The sequence below is a fragment of the Geotrypetes seraphini genome, chromosome 1, assembly GCF_902459505.1.
Source record: "Geotrypetes seraphini chromosome 1, aGeoSer1.1, whole genome shotgun sequence".
Classification (NCBI taxonomy): Eukaryota; Metazoa; Chordata; class Amphibia; order Gymnophiona; family Dermophiidae; genus Geotrypetes; species Geotrypetes seraphini.
The window spans coordinates 517,388,234-517,404,635 of NC_047084.1; the positions used below are offsets into that span (position 1 = coordinate 517,388,234).

General features: G+C 46.2%; 1 protein-coding gene across 2 annotated transcripts in view; it reads right to left on the reverse strand.

Moving 5' to 3' along the window:
- SPTLC1 (serine palmitoyltransferase long chain base subunit 1) overlaps positions 1-16,402 on the reverse strand; it is a 147,048-nt gene that overhangs the window by 95,068 nt on the left and 35,578 nt on the right. For both annotated transcript variants that reach the window (XM_033928949.1, XM_033928952.1), the window contains one exon: positions 153-285. In XM_033928949.1, coding sequence (XP_033784840.1) covers positions 153-285 — 133 coding nt within the window. The remainder of the gene's footprint in view (positions 1-152; positions 286-16,402) is intronic.

Consider the following 16,402-nt stretch of genomic DNA (forward strand, 5'->3'; position numbering starts at 1 on the left):
GGTTACAGATATTGCTGTTTAATCAGGATAAAAGCCAACTCTAACATCAAGAGAATCTTGATGAGGATTGCTAAATGGTTCACATTTTGCTTTTGTTTTTTAAAGCAAGGAAAATCTTAGTGCAGGATCTGGGAAGGGCGAGCAGCACTTACACAAACACAATATCACCTCTCTTTGAGTAAGCTGGAATTGCACTGGCAATGGTGGCAAAACCATAAGAGTAGATAATGGCCTCCTCTGTCCTCATGAACATGGCTAGTCGATCTTCCAACTCCAAATGCACATCTGTGAGGAGAAAGTAAAGTTCCAAAAAACATTTTAAAAATAGCTTAGTTGTTTGCCATTCCTTTCTGGCAGGATGATAAACAGAGAAAATTGGTGGCATGGCAGTTAGCATTCTTATTTTAAAAGATAGAAAGCTGTCAGCTCAATTACAGAGTATGATAGAATTAAATTCTACAAGTATGCTAGCTACTCTATTAAACGGGAAATTATCTACACAGAACAGAGAAAAAGCACTATTAGAAATGGAGCACAATAAAAACAAAGAACGTCTCATAAATTGTATACCTATAAATCTTACCCTGCCTTTTATTTGTTACCCCTGAATATTATGTTGTCTCTCATCTTAAATTATGTATGTTGAACTGTAATCTGACTAGAAACATACTGGCAGTGCAGAATAGAAATCATTTAAATAAATAAATAAGTTGAAAAAGATATCTTTGAAGAATAGGACAAAAGATCGCAAAAGGCGGAAGACAGGCAAAAATATCTGGAAAAGTTAAAAGAGGCTGGTTGAGTAGTCAGGAAAACAAAGATGCAAATGGAAGAAAAAAATAGCTGACACGGTAAAACAGGGGGGACGGACGGACAAGAAGCATTCCTCTAATTTAGGACTTGCTGCCAGCTTTTCATCAGGTCTACCAATCTCTGGAGGTCCATCTGGAGTTTCTCCTGCTCTGCCATCCTCTCCCACATTCTACTTCCATAATGTGATGGGCTGGCCCCTAATTTCCTCCCCCCAAGTTGCCCAGGAATCCCTTGAGACAAGACTTTTTTGGGTGAAAGGAGGGGTCATCTCCTCTATAAGCTTATTTATGTCCTGCTTAATTGCTAGAGTCAGGTCCATGGGGAACAGTCTCAACAATAATCCCCCCACCCCACTGCTCATTCTGTGCTGAGGCCACATTTATCTTACCCTTTCCCATTTGTTTTACTGAAACATAGAAACATGATGGCAGATAATGGCCAAATGACCCATCCCAGTCTGCTTATCCACAGCATCCACTATCTCCTACTCTCCGTAATAGATCCCACATACCTGTCTCACGCTTTCTTGAATTCAGACACCATCTCTAGCAGGAGACTATTCTATGCATCTATCATCCTTTCTGTAAAAAAGTATTTCCTTAGATTATCCTGAGCCTAATCACCTCTTAACTTCATCCTACACTGTAGTCATGTGAGTTGTGCTGCTTGTTTATAGCCTCTTAACTACTTGGATTTTTTTGTGACTTTTATGTTTTTACATTTAAGACAATCAAGGACCCGAAAAGACCCCTGAGTGAAGGCATTTTTATTTTGCCAAAACACAGTCTGTGTTGAGTCCTTTTTTTATTGTATACATTATTCGAGTCACTTGTGACTGTATGCATCCTTTGTAGATTGTTTTTAAGATTATTGTTTTAAAGTTACCTTATACACTTCTCCCTCCGTATTCAAGGTTTCAGCAATTGCGATTTCGATTATTCAGTTTTTCAGTTGTTGGCTCCCCCCCATTACATCACAGAAATCACTGATTCCCACTGTTTATAGATATAATCTCTGATTCCAAGCAACGCAGAGAAAATTGCCGATTCCCAGTTGCACAGAGAAAATCGCTGATTCCCAGCGTTTGTACAGTACAGATAAAATTGCTGATTCCCAGTATGCACAGCTGATTTTCAGCAATGCACAGAGAAATCTCGCTGATTCCCACCATAGCTACAAAGCGCAAGACTTCTGGTGCTACCAAAAGTGCTCCCAAGAGGAAAAAATGAATAAAAACCTTACAAGAAAAGGTTGAATTATTGGATATGCATCAGAGAGTAAAGTCATCCTCCGCTGTTGCTTGGCATTATGGCCTTAATGAGTCTACCGTTAGGTACATAAAGAATGAAAAAGCAATCCGTGAAATTGTTGCAGCAGCTACTCCTGCAGGTGCGAAGACATTACATGTTGTGCAAGATGTCAATTAGAGAATGACACGGGGAATAAAATCTGTCCCGTCACTACCCTGGCCCCGGCCCACCGTCCCCTTCACCGCCCCGTCACCGCCATTCCCTTCACCACCCCGTCACCGTCACTGTCACTGTCATCCCATTCACCGCCCCGTCACCGTCCCTGCAGCATCCATATAAGCCTTAGTACTGCAATATTTAGCTTATTCCTTTCTTTAAATCAAAGTTCTGGCAGTGAACTAGAGAAAGAGATGTTCAGCTGGCAGGGCTTTGTTTATAAATTTTTATCAACACAACTAATATACTACTTTATCCTAAAGCAAAAAATAAATAAATAGAATTTTTTTTTTCTACCTTTGTTGTCTGGTTTCTGCTTTCCACATCTTCTCATTAAATTCCTTCCATACACTGTGTGTCTTCTCTCTGCGTCTTCCATTTGCTGTTACTGTGCCTCTCCCTTCACCCCCCCCAATTGGTCTGCCACCCATCTTCTTCCCTCCGCTCCCCCATAGTCTGGCATCTGTCTTCTTCCCTACCAGCGTTTTCTCCCCACTCTTTCTTCCACATTTCCCTTCAGGGTCTGTTCCTCTCTACCCTCTTTCAATGTCTGTTCTATTCCTTTCTACCACCACCCTTCCCTCCCTCCTTCACCATCTGTTCCTTTCTACCACCCTTCAGCTCCTCTCGCGTGGCTTATCTATCTACCTCCCTCTCTCTTATTTTCGTGGCACGTTACAATGTAATTTGTGCAAGCTGCTGGAGCCTGCGAGCTCGGTCCCTGTCCCATCCCCACAAACCATCTCGCTTCTGTGTTCCTATTTTCCCCATTTCTAATATCTCCCCTATGTATCTGCCATTGCCCCCCCCCCTGTGTCCATATACCATCCCCATGGCATGTCCCCTTTATGTCTCTGTCCCTATGCCCCATGCACATAATTTCCCCTCTTTCTGTTACCTTCCTGTGTCCAGATTTCCCCTATCTTCCTCTTCTATACCAGTGTGTCTCTTCTTTTCAACCCCATCTAGCTTATCTCACTCTTTATTCCACCACCCCCTGCTTCCAGCATCTGGCTCACCTGCCTGTCCTCCCCTTTCTTTCCTGCTGTGGGTTTCTTTCTTTCTCTCTTCATCCCCTTGGCCCAGAATCTTTTTCCCTTTCACTCCCTCCTTCCTAGTGTGAGCCGGGAACACGCACGATCGCATGGTCCAGCAGCCCCCACCCACCCGATCACAGCGTTTAGCCAGCTCCCTCCCTCCACCTCACCTTATATGTCGAGTTTGCCGGCTTTCTTTTTCCCGAGCCGCACGCGTTCAAAAAGACGCGGCTGCGCGAGTTGATCAATCTTCTCCTCTCCTGCAACTTCCTGTTTCCGGTTGCGTCAGAGGAGAAGATTGATCAACTCGCTGGACCGCGCGATCCTTGATGCCTCACTGCGAAGACAAGACCATTCACCGCTCCACGGTGTCATTCTCTAATGTCAATCTCTCTCATATGGAAGCTGCAAAATTTCTGTGGGTGCAGGATTGTTACAAGAAGAGAATTCCGGTAGACTCTGTGATGATAAGAGGAAAGGCAAAGTCTTTGTATGATAACTTGAAGAGCAGGGAATGCGGAGTGTCACAATCCATTGACTTTCTGGTCAGTAAAGGGTGATTTGATAAATTCCATCACAGGTATGGCCTGCGTAATGTGAGAGTGGCAGGAGAAGCAGCATCTGCCAACCAAGAGGCAGCTAGAGAGTTCCCTGCTACCTTTAAGGAAATTATTGAAGAGAAGGGATATGAACCTGAGCAGGCATTCAATGCCGATGAAACTGCTCTATTTTGGAAGAAAATGCCACAGAGGACTTTCATTAGCAAAGAGGATAAGCGAGCACCAGGTTTCAAGGCTGCAAGGGATAGAGTAACCATGCTGCTTTGTGCAAATGCAGTAGGCCATATGATAAAGCCAACACTGATTTATAAAGCAGCGAACTTCCAAACTTGAAGGGAAAAGATAAGTTCCAGCTGTTGGATGAGCAACAAGAAGGCTTGGACAACCAGATCACTGTTCCTACACTGGTTTCATCAGTGTTTTGTGCCTGAAGTAAGAAAATACCTGGCCAATAAAGGAATGGAATTCAAGGTTCTGTTGATATTGGACAATGGCTCTGGACACCAAGACCCACATATGAGTTCCACATTAAGGGTGTTGAGATTGTTTACATTCCCCCCAACACAACATCTCTCATCCAGCCTCTTGACCAGGGGGTAAGGACATTTAAGGCATACTACACAAGGTATTCATTGGAGAGGATTGTGCATGTGATGGACGAAGGCCCAAACGTGGATAACATCATGAAAAAGTGGAAGGACTTCACTATTGCCGATGCTATCAATATTATTGAAAGAGCAGTGAAAGCTATCAAGCCAAAGTCAGTGAACTTGTGATGGAAGAATCTTTGGCCTGAATGTGTAAAAAGGGAGAACACTGTCAATATCACAGATTTTGTCCAAGAAATTATGGAAGACATCATGGACTTGGCAAGGCAGGTGGGTGGGAAAGGCTTTGAAGATATGCATATGTAGGATATTCAAGACTTAATAGACATCAGAGCAAAAGAACTAATGGAAGATGACCTAATTGACCTGACTACTCCTGAAAGAGAGGCAATACCAGATGAAGAGGAAGAAGGAGTAGAAGTGCTAGAAGATAAGCTTACAATGGATAATATTGCAGAGGGCATACGCAGGTTCAATAGTGCGGTTGACTTTTTCTATGACTACCCATCCATGGTACAAGCGTTAAAGATGAAGGAGTTAGCAGAAGCAGCAATTTCTACATACAAAAATATATATAAAGAAATGATGAAGTAGAAGAGCCAGACATAAATCACAATGTATTTCCAAAAGATACCTAAAGTCACTGCCTCTCCATCCACCTCTTCCACCCATGAGGAGGCATCCCCCTCGTCTCTTCATCTTCCTCCTACACATGTACTGCATACTGAAGATCCACATCCACTGCCTGAGGAGGGATCTGGTGCTCACTTATCCTCTTTTTCTCCTCCTCCTGCACTGCATGCAGTACATGTACTGGACGATGAGGAGGAAGACACCGACTGAGCAAGAGATAATTACTGTACAGTACTCTATACAGTACTGGTTCACCCATGTTTAATGTACAGCACTGTGTTATTCAAAAGCTGCAATAAATGTTTTCAACTTAAATCATGAACCTCGTCTTTTTTGTTATTCATGGTTTCTCAATATTCACTATGGGGTTAATAATCAAAAAAAGCGTCTAAGTCCCCTTTTGGCCTAAGTCCTTAAACATTCAATGCAGAAGCAGAGAAAATGTCCATAACCAAATCAAACATCCTTGTTTTGATTATGGCCTGCCTCTACTAAACGCCAAGATCACCACTACGTCTAAAAGTACACCCCCACGACGTCTACACTTTTTGGCCATAATGAATCAAAAAAATGCCTAAGCCCCAAACGTCCAACAGAAGGGCTTTTAGGCGAAGGAGGAGCCAGTCCTTCGCCTAAAAGCTGGATTCTGTACCGGTGTCTGTCAAAAACAACACCGGTTACAGAATCCCCCCCCCAACAACGATCCAGGCAGGAGGGTGCCCAAGCCCTCCTGCCATGTCGAACCGCGAACCCCCCCCCCCTGACAACATCGGGGCAAGAGGGAGCCAAAGCCCTCTTGCCCCGTTGAACCGTGGCACCCCCGACGATATCGGGGCAAGAGGGAGCCAAAGCCCTCTTGCCCCGGCGATCGTGCCCCCCCGACTCGATATGGCCAGGAGGGAGCCCAAGCCCTCCTGGCCCCGGCAACCCCCCCCTCCGATTGAACGGGCCAGGAGAGAGCTCAAGCTCTCCTGGCCCCGGCGACCCCACCCCCCTCCAATTGAACGGGCCAGGAGAGAGCCCAAGCTCTCCTGGCCCCGGTGACCCCCCCCCCCATACGATTGAAAGGGCCAGAAGAGAGCCCAAGCTCTCCTGACCCCAGCAACCACCCCCCCGCGACTGGATCGGGCCAGGAGGGAGCCCAAGCCCTCCTGGCCCCGGCGACCACCCCCCACGACTGGATTGGGGCAGAAGGGAGCCCAAGACCTCCTGGCCCCGGTGACCCCCTACCCCCCACTACATTACGGGCAGGAGGGATCCCAGGCTCTCCTGCCCTCGACGCAACCCCCTCCCCCCCCTGAATCCCCGATCGCCCCCCCTGCCGACCCGAGACCCCCCGCCGACCCCACTACCCCCCCCTTCCCCGTACCTTTTAAAGTTGGCCGGACAGACGGATGCCAAACCCTCCTGTCTGGCAGGCAGCCGACGCCAGAATGGGGCCGGATTGGCCCAGCCGTTCCAAAGCCCCACCCACAGGTGGGGCCTAAGGCACCTGGGCCAATCAGAATAGGCCTGGGAGCCTTAGGCCCCTCCTGTGGGCGGGGCCTTAGGCACATGGGCCCAACCCGGGGTCGGCCGGGGGGGGTTGTGGGTCGGCGGGGGGGCGATCGGGGGTTCTGGGGGGGCAGTCGTTGGGGGGAGGGGGGTTGTGTCGAGGGCAGGAGGGCCTGGGAGGAGTGGCAAAACCAGTTGGGAAAACACTGACTTTAAATGCCAATTTATATTTTGACATCCGATTTACATAGAAACATAGAAATAGACGGCAGATAAGGGCCCACGGCCCATCCAGTCTGCCCACCTTAATGTCCCTCCCCTACCTTTGCCCTGTGAATAGATCCCATGTGCCGATCCCATTTTGCCTTAAAATCAGGCACGCTGCTGGCCTCAATCACCTGTAGTGGAAGACTATTCCAGCGATCAACCACTCTTTCAGTGAAAAAGAATTTCCTGGTGTCACCTCGTAGTTTCCCGCCCCTGATTTTCAACGGATGCCCTCTTGTTGTCGTGGGACCCTTGAAAAAGAAGATATCTTCCTCCGCCTCGATGCGGCCCGTAAGATACTTGAACGTCTCGATCATGTCTCCCTTCTCTCTGCGCTCCTCGAGCGAGTATAGCTGTAATTTGTCAAGCCGTTTTTCATATGGTAGATCCTTGAGTCCCGAGACCATCCGGGTGGCCATTCTTTGCACCGACTCCAGTCTCAGCACATCCTTGCGATAATGCGGCCTCCAGAATTGCACACAGTATTCCAGGTGGGGCCTCACCATGGATCTATACAATGGCATAATGACTTCCGCCTTACGACTGACGAAACCCCTTCGTATGCAGCCCATGATTTGTCTTGCCTTGGACGAAGCATGCTCCACTTGATTGGCAGACTTCATGTCCTCACTGACGATTACCCCCAAGTCTCGTTCTGCTACCGTTTTTGCTAGGATCTCGCCATTAAGGGTATAGACTTGCATGGATTCTGGCTGCCCAGGTGCATAACTTTGCATTTTTTGGCATTGAAGTTGAGTTGCCATGTCCTAGACCATCGCTCCAGTAGGAATAGGTCGTGCATCATGTTGTCGGGCACTGAATCTTCGTCTGTTGTGCATTTGCCCACTACATTACTCAGTTTGGCGTCATCGGCGAATAATGTTATTTTACCTCGAAGCCCTTCTGCCAAGTCTCTTATAAAGATGTTGAATAGGATTGGGCCCAAGACTGAGCCCTGTGGTACTCCACTAATCACCTCCGTCATTTCGGAGGGGGTGCCGTTCACCACCACCCTTTGGAGCCTACCTCCAAGCCAGCTCCCAACCCATTTCGTCAATGTGTTACCTAATCCTATAGAACTCATCTTGCTCAGTAACCTGCGGTGTGGTACGCTATCGAATGCTTTGCTAAAGTCCAGGTACACGATGTCCAGGGACTCCCCAATATCCAGCTTCCCCGTCACCCAGTCAAAGAAGCTGATCAGGTTGGATTGGCAGGATCTCCCCTTAGTAAATCCATGTTGTCGGGGATCCCGTAGATTCTCCTCATCCAGGATCTTATCTAATTGGTGTTTGATTAGAGTTTCCATTAGTTTGCTCACTATCGATGTTAGACTCACTGGTCTGTAGTTTGCTGTCTCCATCTTTGAGCCTTTCTTGTTCATGAAAATTTTTTTGTACATCTTTATAAACCGATTTTTATCCCTAAAATTCATTTAATAGTCCAGAATGAACATGAGTTTTATACAGTATAATGTTTTTATTCTAGTCTTTCTGCCCATTGTAAATGGGTTGGCTCTTGTAAACAAACTGAACACTAGACATGTTCTACATCCTAAATTTGTTTGGAAAGCTACTCCTCAAATCTAAAATAATTTGCATGTGGTGTAATTTGGCGTGAATTATGTTTACCATTAGGAATGTATCTTCTGATGTGGAATGTGGTATGATTAGGCATGGTGTCTTCAGAAAACCCATCAAAGAAAGAACAGTAAATGTAAAACAGTTACTTTAATATTTATTCTAAAAATACATTTTAAGTTTCCAAAACACAAATCCTTCATTAATACACAAAGGCCAGCTAGATATATCAGTTTGTAACTGGTCTATGAAACAAATATTGAGCATAACAAATTTCAAAGTCAAATTTATTTGATGCATTTCCTATTAAAAAATATCTACGCAGTGTTAAATACCAAAGTAACAACGAATAGTGAACATACAGTATATGAATTTATGGAAGACAAAGAAAAGGATGTAGAGGAGACCTCAATTATGTGGCATTAATGGAAGATTAGGTTTATACCTTTGATAATTTCTTTGACATAACCTGGGCAGAAGGGAGCACGATCCCTCCTGCCCATATTTTAGTGGGGGTTGTTCGGGCAGGAGGGCTTGTGCTCCCTTCTGCCCAGGTTATGTCTGGGAGGGTGGGGGTTGTTCGGTCAGGAGGGCTTGGGCTCATGATCTAGTTTTCTCTTCCTATTTTACTAGAGATTTCATGGTATCATGCCAGACGAGTTGAAGGCACATCGATTAGTTCAGGGTTTTCCATTTCGCTGGGCCAAGCAAGATATCATGTATTAGGGGTCAGGTTACCTCGTGATTTATCTCGTCTTTATGACTTGAATTATTCTAGATGAATGAGCCAAATTGCAGCTGATTTGCGACAGTGGAATGGATTGTGGCCAACATGGTGGAGGAGAATAACAACAGAGCTGAGGGACTGAGCAGCCGGCGGATCATGGGGTCATCCAATGGGATGAGGGCCACCTCTGTATCTTAAGCACTCACACCTGACTGTGACCATGCATCTCTTGACACGTACTGTGTGGCACATCATGCAAGGGTACTCTTTAGGCACCCATCCAGTGCAAACCTGGCATGAATTAAGGGTAAAGGAGCCTGAGGATGCCGTCCCTGCCAGTTTTGAGGCAAAACGAGATGATTTGAAGGTTCTGGAGAACTTAAAAACAACAACAACAACAACAACAAAAAAAATCCCAGGAAATCCAAGATGGCCACCGCGACAGCATTTTGGTGCCAAAAACGGCTCCAAAACGCTTTAACTAATATAAAAAAACCTGCAATAAAGGGATTTTAAGATGTGGGGGAAACCTAAACGAAGGGGCAGAAACCTCAAAAAAAAAGTTTCAAAGAACCCCCCTCCCCCTCCCCTGATTTTCCTCTTAGGCTATAACAACCTTACTCACTATGACCTTTGCTAGAGATGTGCTGCAGCCATCCTCAACTCCTAAAGTAGCTGGATCTAGGAGAAGAAATTGCCGTCTCAAATGGACCGCTCTTCCAATGCTAAATTTTTGGGCTGCCAGTCAGATTGGAGTCTGACTGAGACTCGAACTGAAAGGGAGGAGGCTAAATGCAGATAGCACCCTGAAGAGACCCGCTGAGCCCTAAGGATGCCCAACCTAGTAGGCGAGCAGTGCTACAAGGGGTATGGACACCTGGATCTAAAAAAGTTTCTGCAGACTGGCCAACAGGTGCCACAGAGGGAATGGACTGTCAGCTGCAGTCCTCAGTCTGCTTCTCCTCCACGCAGGGAGAGCTTTACCCTTGACGAGAGGCGCTCTAAGCACTGAAAGCCATCAGAAAACTGAAAAAAAAATACAAAAAATTTAAAGAAATATACAGAGCAGATTAGTGAGACTCCTTCTGGCTTATTTACAGAAGGAAAAACTGAATGGGGCAGCAGAGTCCTCTGGTGAAGGAGAAGGGATTCAAAAGCTGGAGTGGATTCCTTCTGTATGGCTCACAAGCACCAGGATATTACCTGTCCATCCAGAATAACACACCCATTGCACCAGACATATAAATAGTTGAATTGGGAATAAAATGTATATTTTGTTGTCCATTTCAATAAATTGGGTTTTCTGAAATCCACCATCACTGTTTTAACATGCTATTTTTATGCAGACTGGGTTGTAAAGTGACAAGGACTAGTGGTAAGAGTTTGGTTTGACTGCTTCAGAAATACATCTGTATTAAAAATGTGGTGCCAGCCAAACACTAGAGACAGAGCAAAGCCTGCCAGCAACCACAAACAATTTCCGATTTCTAGAACAGAACACAGCATCTTGCAAAAATTTGCAAACATATCCTGCCTCTTCTTAGCTTGGGACAAGCCAAACACACCAAAGTGGCAAAAGGTTCAGGCTGCTGGAACACAGAAGAGGCTGAAGGCTTCATGCTTCAGTTTCTTATTACTAAACCACATGTGTCTGCTAAAGATTTAGGATATCACCAGAATCCCTAAATAAAACTACAGTACACCCCCGCAAATTCAAGGTCTTCGATTCGCAGACTCAGTCAATCGCTGTATTTTCTGACTGCCTCTTCCGGTCAGAAAATAACGCGAATGACTGACCAATGGAAAAGCTCTCTGTTTTCTCTGGCCACGCGCCTCCCTTGCACCCTCCCACAACGCAGAGAGAGGAGAAAGCAGAACTACAAATTCCCTCCTCCCACCACCAACATGGCAATCACATCACTCCCAACGTCAGCCTCTTCTCGCGGAAACCTGGAGTGCACTTCCCATGCGGGGTTGTGCAGGAGGAGGAGGTTGAGTGCACAGAAACCGGCATCGGGGAAGCTGAGACGCCATAGACTAAGGTGACCAGGTAAGTGGCACAGCTCGGGCTGAAGCAAGAGAGGAGGAGGGGGAGTGCCGATTACAGTACTCTTCCGATATTCGCGGCTTTTCAACATTTGCGGCCACTCCGCAAATGTAACCCCTGCGAATTTCGGGGCAGTACTGTACATCTTTGATGTGCACTGTGCAGTATTGATTATCCCAGGAAAAGAGAAACACTGCAGGATTCTTAAACCATTGACTGCCCTCTTATGGTTAGTTTAAATATTAAAAATACTGTGATTTCTAAATTGTACCATGATTGCTGATAAGGGGGAAGGGATGATGAACTGGATATACAGCCTTTTTGTAGTACAATCAAAGCTGTTTACATACTATACAACGTATGCAGGTGTTTTCAAATCATATCATGAACATTTTTGGGGGTGACAAACTTTTTAAAAATCAATACTTTGTGAGCATTGAGATTAAGCATCAGATTACTGTGTCTCAATGGCCATGTATTTGGTCTTGGAGGATGAGATGTACGATGTCAGTATCTATGAGACAAACTTGGTTTTTCTTATTACACAGAGCTATCTGGACCCCTGTTCGTTTACATAAGTTAGATGGTTCCAAATCAAATAGATGTTGGCATTGTCATCTTGATGCTTGAACTTTAGATTATTTACTTTACTATTGTCCTTTGATTCTGCAGTTTTGGAGGTCTATTTGGGATCAAGTAAATAACATGTTAGAGAATCCAGTGGCTTTATCTTATGATACCATTTTATTAGGTACGCTTATGAGAGCCAAAAGTCAACTATCAACGAATAATAACAAGCTTCTATTAGTGATGACAGGGGTTGCCATGCAGCTTATCTTAAGAAATTGGAAAAACTGGTGGGAATCCCTATGTTATACATATAAAATGGAGCGTGGTATGGCTATACAACAGGGAAGATTGAAAAATTTTATGGAGGTGTGGGAGCCATTGACTAAATATTGTAAAGATGAATAATTTAATTAATTTTATTATATAAACAAGGAATGTACACATCCTGGGGGAGGTGGGGTAAGGGAAGGGAATGGAATAGAATTTTATGATTTTTATGAATGGTTTCATGAAGGTTTGATTTATTGATTGTATATTTGATGGGAGAGGGGGAAGTTATTTTGTTGCAGTAATATTTGAAAGTTTGCTGCGCTTATTTTACAATTGTACATATATGTGATTTATTTATGGCGCCTTAGTAGTTTGAAAATCAATAAAGAATTAAAAAAAAAAAAATCAATACTTAATAGTTGACTAGTCCTTGAAGTACATTTTTATTTTTATGTTTATTACACCTTAACTGCAGCAGTTGAGGTATGGTAAGTGCAAAGCCTGGGTGGTAAATGCAGGAAGCGTACCTTGCATCTGCCCAACCTTTATTGAACAAAGTAGTCAAACTGCACAGTAGTACTGCCCGATTCAGGAAAAAAAAAATTTGATTCGATTCAGCCTATTGAATTGGTTTTTCGATTCGATTCGATTTTCTGCCCAAGTGGGTGTTTTTTTTCCCAAACATCCTGGTGGGTTTATTTTATAGCCTCTTCACCCCCTTTGCCTTCTAACCACACTGGCGCTGTGGTGTAATCAAAATAAACAAACAAAAAAGACTTTTCCTCTCTCTGTTAAATCCTAGCTCACGTTTGCGGTCTAACACCAGCTCTGGCAGGATACACATTTCAAATCTGACATTTTGTAATCACAAAACAGAAAATATAATTAGTTTTTCTACCTTTTTGTTGTCTGGTCATTATTCAAATTTTGTTGGTCTCAGGCTCTGGTTGTCTTCTTATAACTTGCTTGCCAGGGTCTCCTTCTTTCTTCTTTCTCCCTGCTAACCATCCATCTTCCATCTCTGTCCTCCCCTTCCATTTCTCTTCCCTCCCCAGGAGGTCTGGCATCTTTCCTTTTTTGTCTCCCTCCACAGATTCACCTTTTCTTAACTACCCTTTCATCCAGCATCTCTCCATCCTTCCCCACCACCCCAGGGTCCACCATCTCTCCCTTTCTTTTCCCAACTACCCTCCTATCCAGTATCTCTATCCCCCCCACACCATCCCTTGCATCCAACTTCTCTCCCTTTCTGTTCCTTCCTTCACTAAATCCTATTGTCCATCATCTCTCTCCCTCTCCTCTATTTTCAGACCCATTTCTTCCTCCCCAAAGTCCGGCATATGCACATCTCTTTGAACCCCCCCCTTCCCTCCCTCTGTGTACTTCTATACCAAGGTCCCCCACCCCTGAAGGTCTGACTCCCCTTGAAGGTCTGTCCCTCCCCTGAAGGCCTGCACCCCACCCCTAAAGGCCTGTGTCACCATCCCTGAAGGCCTGTTCCCCCTTGAAGGCTTGTTCCCCCCTTAAAGGTCTGCATCCCACCCCTGAAGGCCTGCCTGATCCCCCTAAAGGCCTGACCCCCTTGAAGACCTGTCCCCCCTCTTTGAAGGCCTGCCTCCCCCCCTTGAAGGCTTGTCCCCCCTCCTGAAGGCCTATCCCACCCCTGAAGGCCTGCCTGTACCCCCTAAATGCCTGCCTGTCCGCCCTTGAAGACCTGTCCCCCTTTGAAGGCCTGCCTCCCCCCTTGAAGGCTTGTCCCCCCCCTTGAATGCCTATCCCACCCCTGAAGGCCTACCTGTCCCCATAAAGGCCTGTCCCCTCCTTGAAGACCTGTCTGCCCCCTTTGAAGACCAGCCTGCCTGTCCACCCTGAAGGACTGCTCACTCCCCCCCCCCCGGAAGGCCTGCGTGTTCCCCCTTGCCTCTCACTGGGGTTTAGCTTCCCCCCTGGCCTCCCCACACTGTTTACCTTCCAGGAAAAGCCTGCAAACAAGATCATGGTGCTAGCGATCTTAGTACCGCTTCGGAATTGTTTCCTCCGTCGCGGTCCCGCCCCTTCTCTGACGTCAGATGATCAGGCGGGACCGCGACGGAGGAAACAGCTCCGAAGCGGTACTAAGATCGCTAGCACCATGATCTTGTTTGCAGGCTGTTCCTGGAAGGTAAACAGTGTGGGGAGGCCGGGGGGGAAGCAAAAGGCCAGGGGGGTGGAAGCCGGATGCTGGTGGGGGGGGGGGAAGCTGACAGCAGCACTTTCCGACTGACCCTCCCCCCTTGCCCTCTAAAGCAGGTGCGGCAGCTGCCGCTCCTGCTTTAGGGGGCGAGGGGGGAGGGTCAGGCAAATCGGGAAGCCGATTTTTTTTTGTTTTGAACCGATTCGTATCGATTCACCCGAAGTGAAGTAAAACATGGTCCAAGTCACAAAAAACCATCTGAAGTCACCAGATAAGCACTGCAAACACATAAAACAGACCCCCACACACTACCCCAATGATTACCGACCCCCCCCACCCCCATAAAAATATTAATCACACCTTTAAAATTCAGCCTCCAGACCATCATCACCTGGCCGCCTGGCATAGGAAAGCCTAGTTGTCCAGCACAGAGGCGGCTTAAGTCGTCTTGGTGGTAGGTTAGGGACCTATAGAGAGGAGGACCCATGCCCATAAGCCCCTGTAATCATTTCATTGATACTTAAACATGTGCACTCCCCTATACACCCCCAAAACCCTTTTGTATTGGCATGTAAGTGGCTCCTGCAGCCATAAGGGCTATTGGGGTGGTAAAGAAGTGGGTCTAGGGGCTTCTGGAGGTGGTTTTGGGGGCTCACCCTGACCTATAAGGGAGCTATAGTGAGGAGAAGACATGGCACCCTTTTTGTGAAGTTCACAGCAGTGCCCTGTAAGGTACCCCACTATTTAGGTGGCATGTCTGGGTGTTCAGTCCATCACTTTGCAGACCCCTCCCACATCCAACAGGGCTTGTTCTAGGCATTTTTAACTACAGTGTTCTCCCCAGAAATTTTTTCCAGCCGGGTGGCATGAAAAAATAGGGTGGGGCGGGACAGGGAATTTGGTGGTGGGGAAAATTAAGGGCTCCTTTTACTAAGCTGCAATAGCGTTTTTAGCGCGTGCAGAATTGCTGCGCTACACGGCTAGAACTAACGCCAGCTCAATGCTGGCCTTAGTGTCTAGCACGTGCGGCAATTCTGCGCGAGCTAAGCGCGTGGTAAAACCGCTAGCATAGCTTAGTAAAAGGAGCCCTAAATGTGTACTATTTGTATTAGTTAATGCCGCTGCTGAACATTAAAAAAACCTCCAAAAAAACCGGCTTGTAGATTTCAGCCCATAGCGAACTCCGGGCTCTAACGTGTGTGTGCCGGCTTCTCTTCTCTTCCCTCCGAAACCGGAAGTTATGTCCGGGGGGGGGGGGAGAAGGGAAGCCGGCATGCACATGTTGAGAGCCCTGAAGCAAGTGTTCGCTACGGGCTAATGCGGGAGACAGGTTAGTGAAGTATTTGCTCTTCTTCCTGCCGGGTCCTGTCTACTTTCTGTTTCCGCGAAGGCAGGACCCGGCAGCATTTTCCCCAATAGGTTGATCACAATCTTGGCCTGATCAGCCTTCCTCTTCCCGACAGCAGAATTGACGTCGGGGAGAGGAATGCCGGTTGGCCGAAGCAGGGAGAGCTTGGGGCCTATTATTGGTGGCGTTTAGGTCCTGGTCCCCGATGGCAATGGCAGTGACAGTGGCTTGGGGGAGGGCAGGGAGAAAGAAAAAGGGCAGGCAGGGAGACAGACGGAAAGAAGAGAAACAGAAAAAAAAGAAAGGGAGGCAGAGAGAAAGAAAGGGCAGGGAAGAGGAAGGAAAAGTTGGGGGAAGGAATGAGGTCTGGAGGAGAGGAAGCATACAGGCTAAAAGAAGGGAAGAAAGATTGTATGCATAGTCAGAAGAAGAAAGTGCAACCAGAGACTCATGAAATCACCAAACAAGGTAGGAAAAATGATTTTATTTTAAATTTAGTGATCAAAATGTGTCTGAATTTATATCTGCTGTCTATATTTTACACTAAGGTCCCCTTTTACTAAACCGCAATAGAGGTTTTTAACGCAGGGAGCCTATGAGTGTCGAGAGCAGCGCTGGGCATTCAGCGCAGCTCCCTGCGCTAAAAACTGCTATCGTGGTTTAGTAAAAAGGGAGGGGAGTATATTTGTCTATTTTTGTATGGCTGTTACTGAGGTGATAGTACATAGAGTCATCTGCTTTGACCTCTTTGAAAAACCCTGGAATAGGAATGATAATTAACATTTTCTATGCGTACAGTGTGCTTTGTG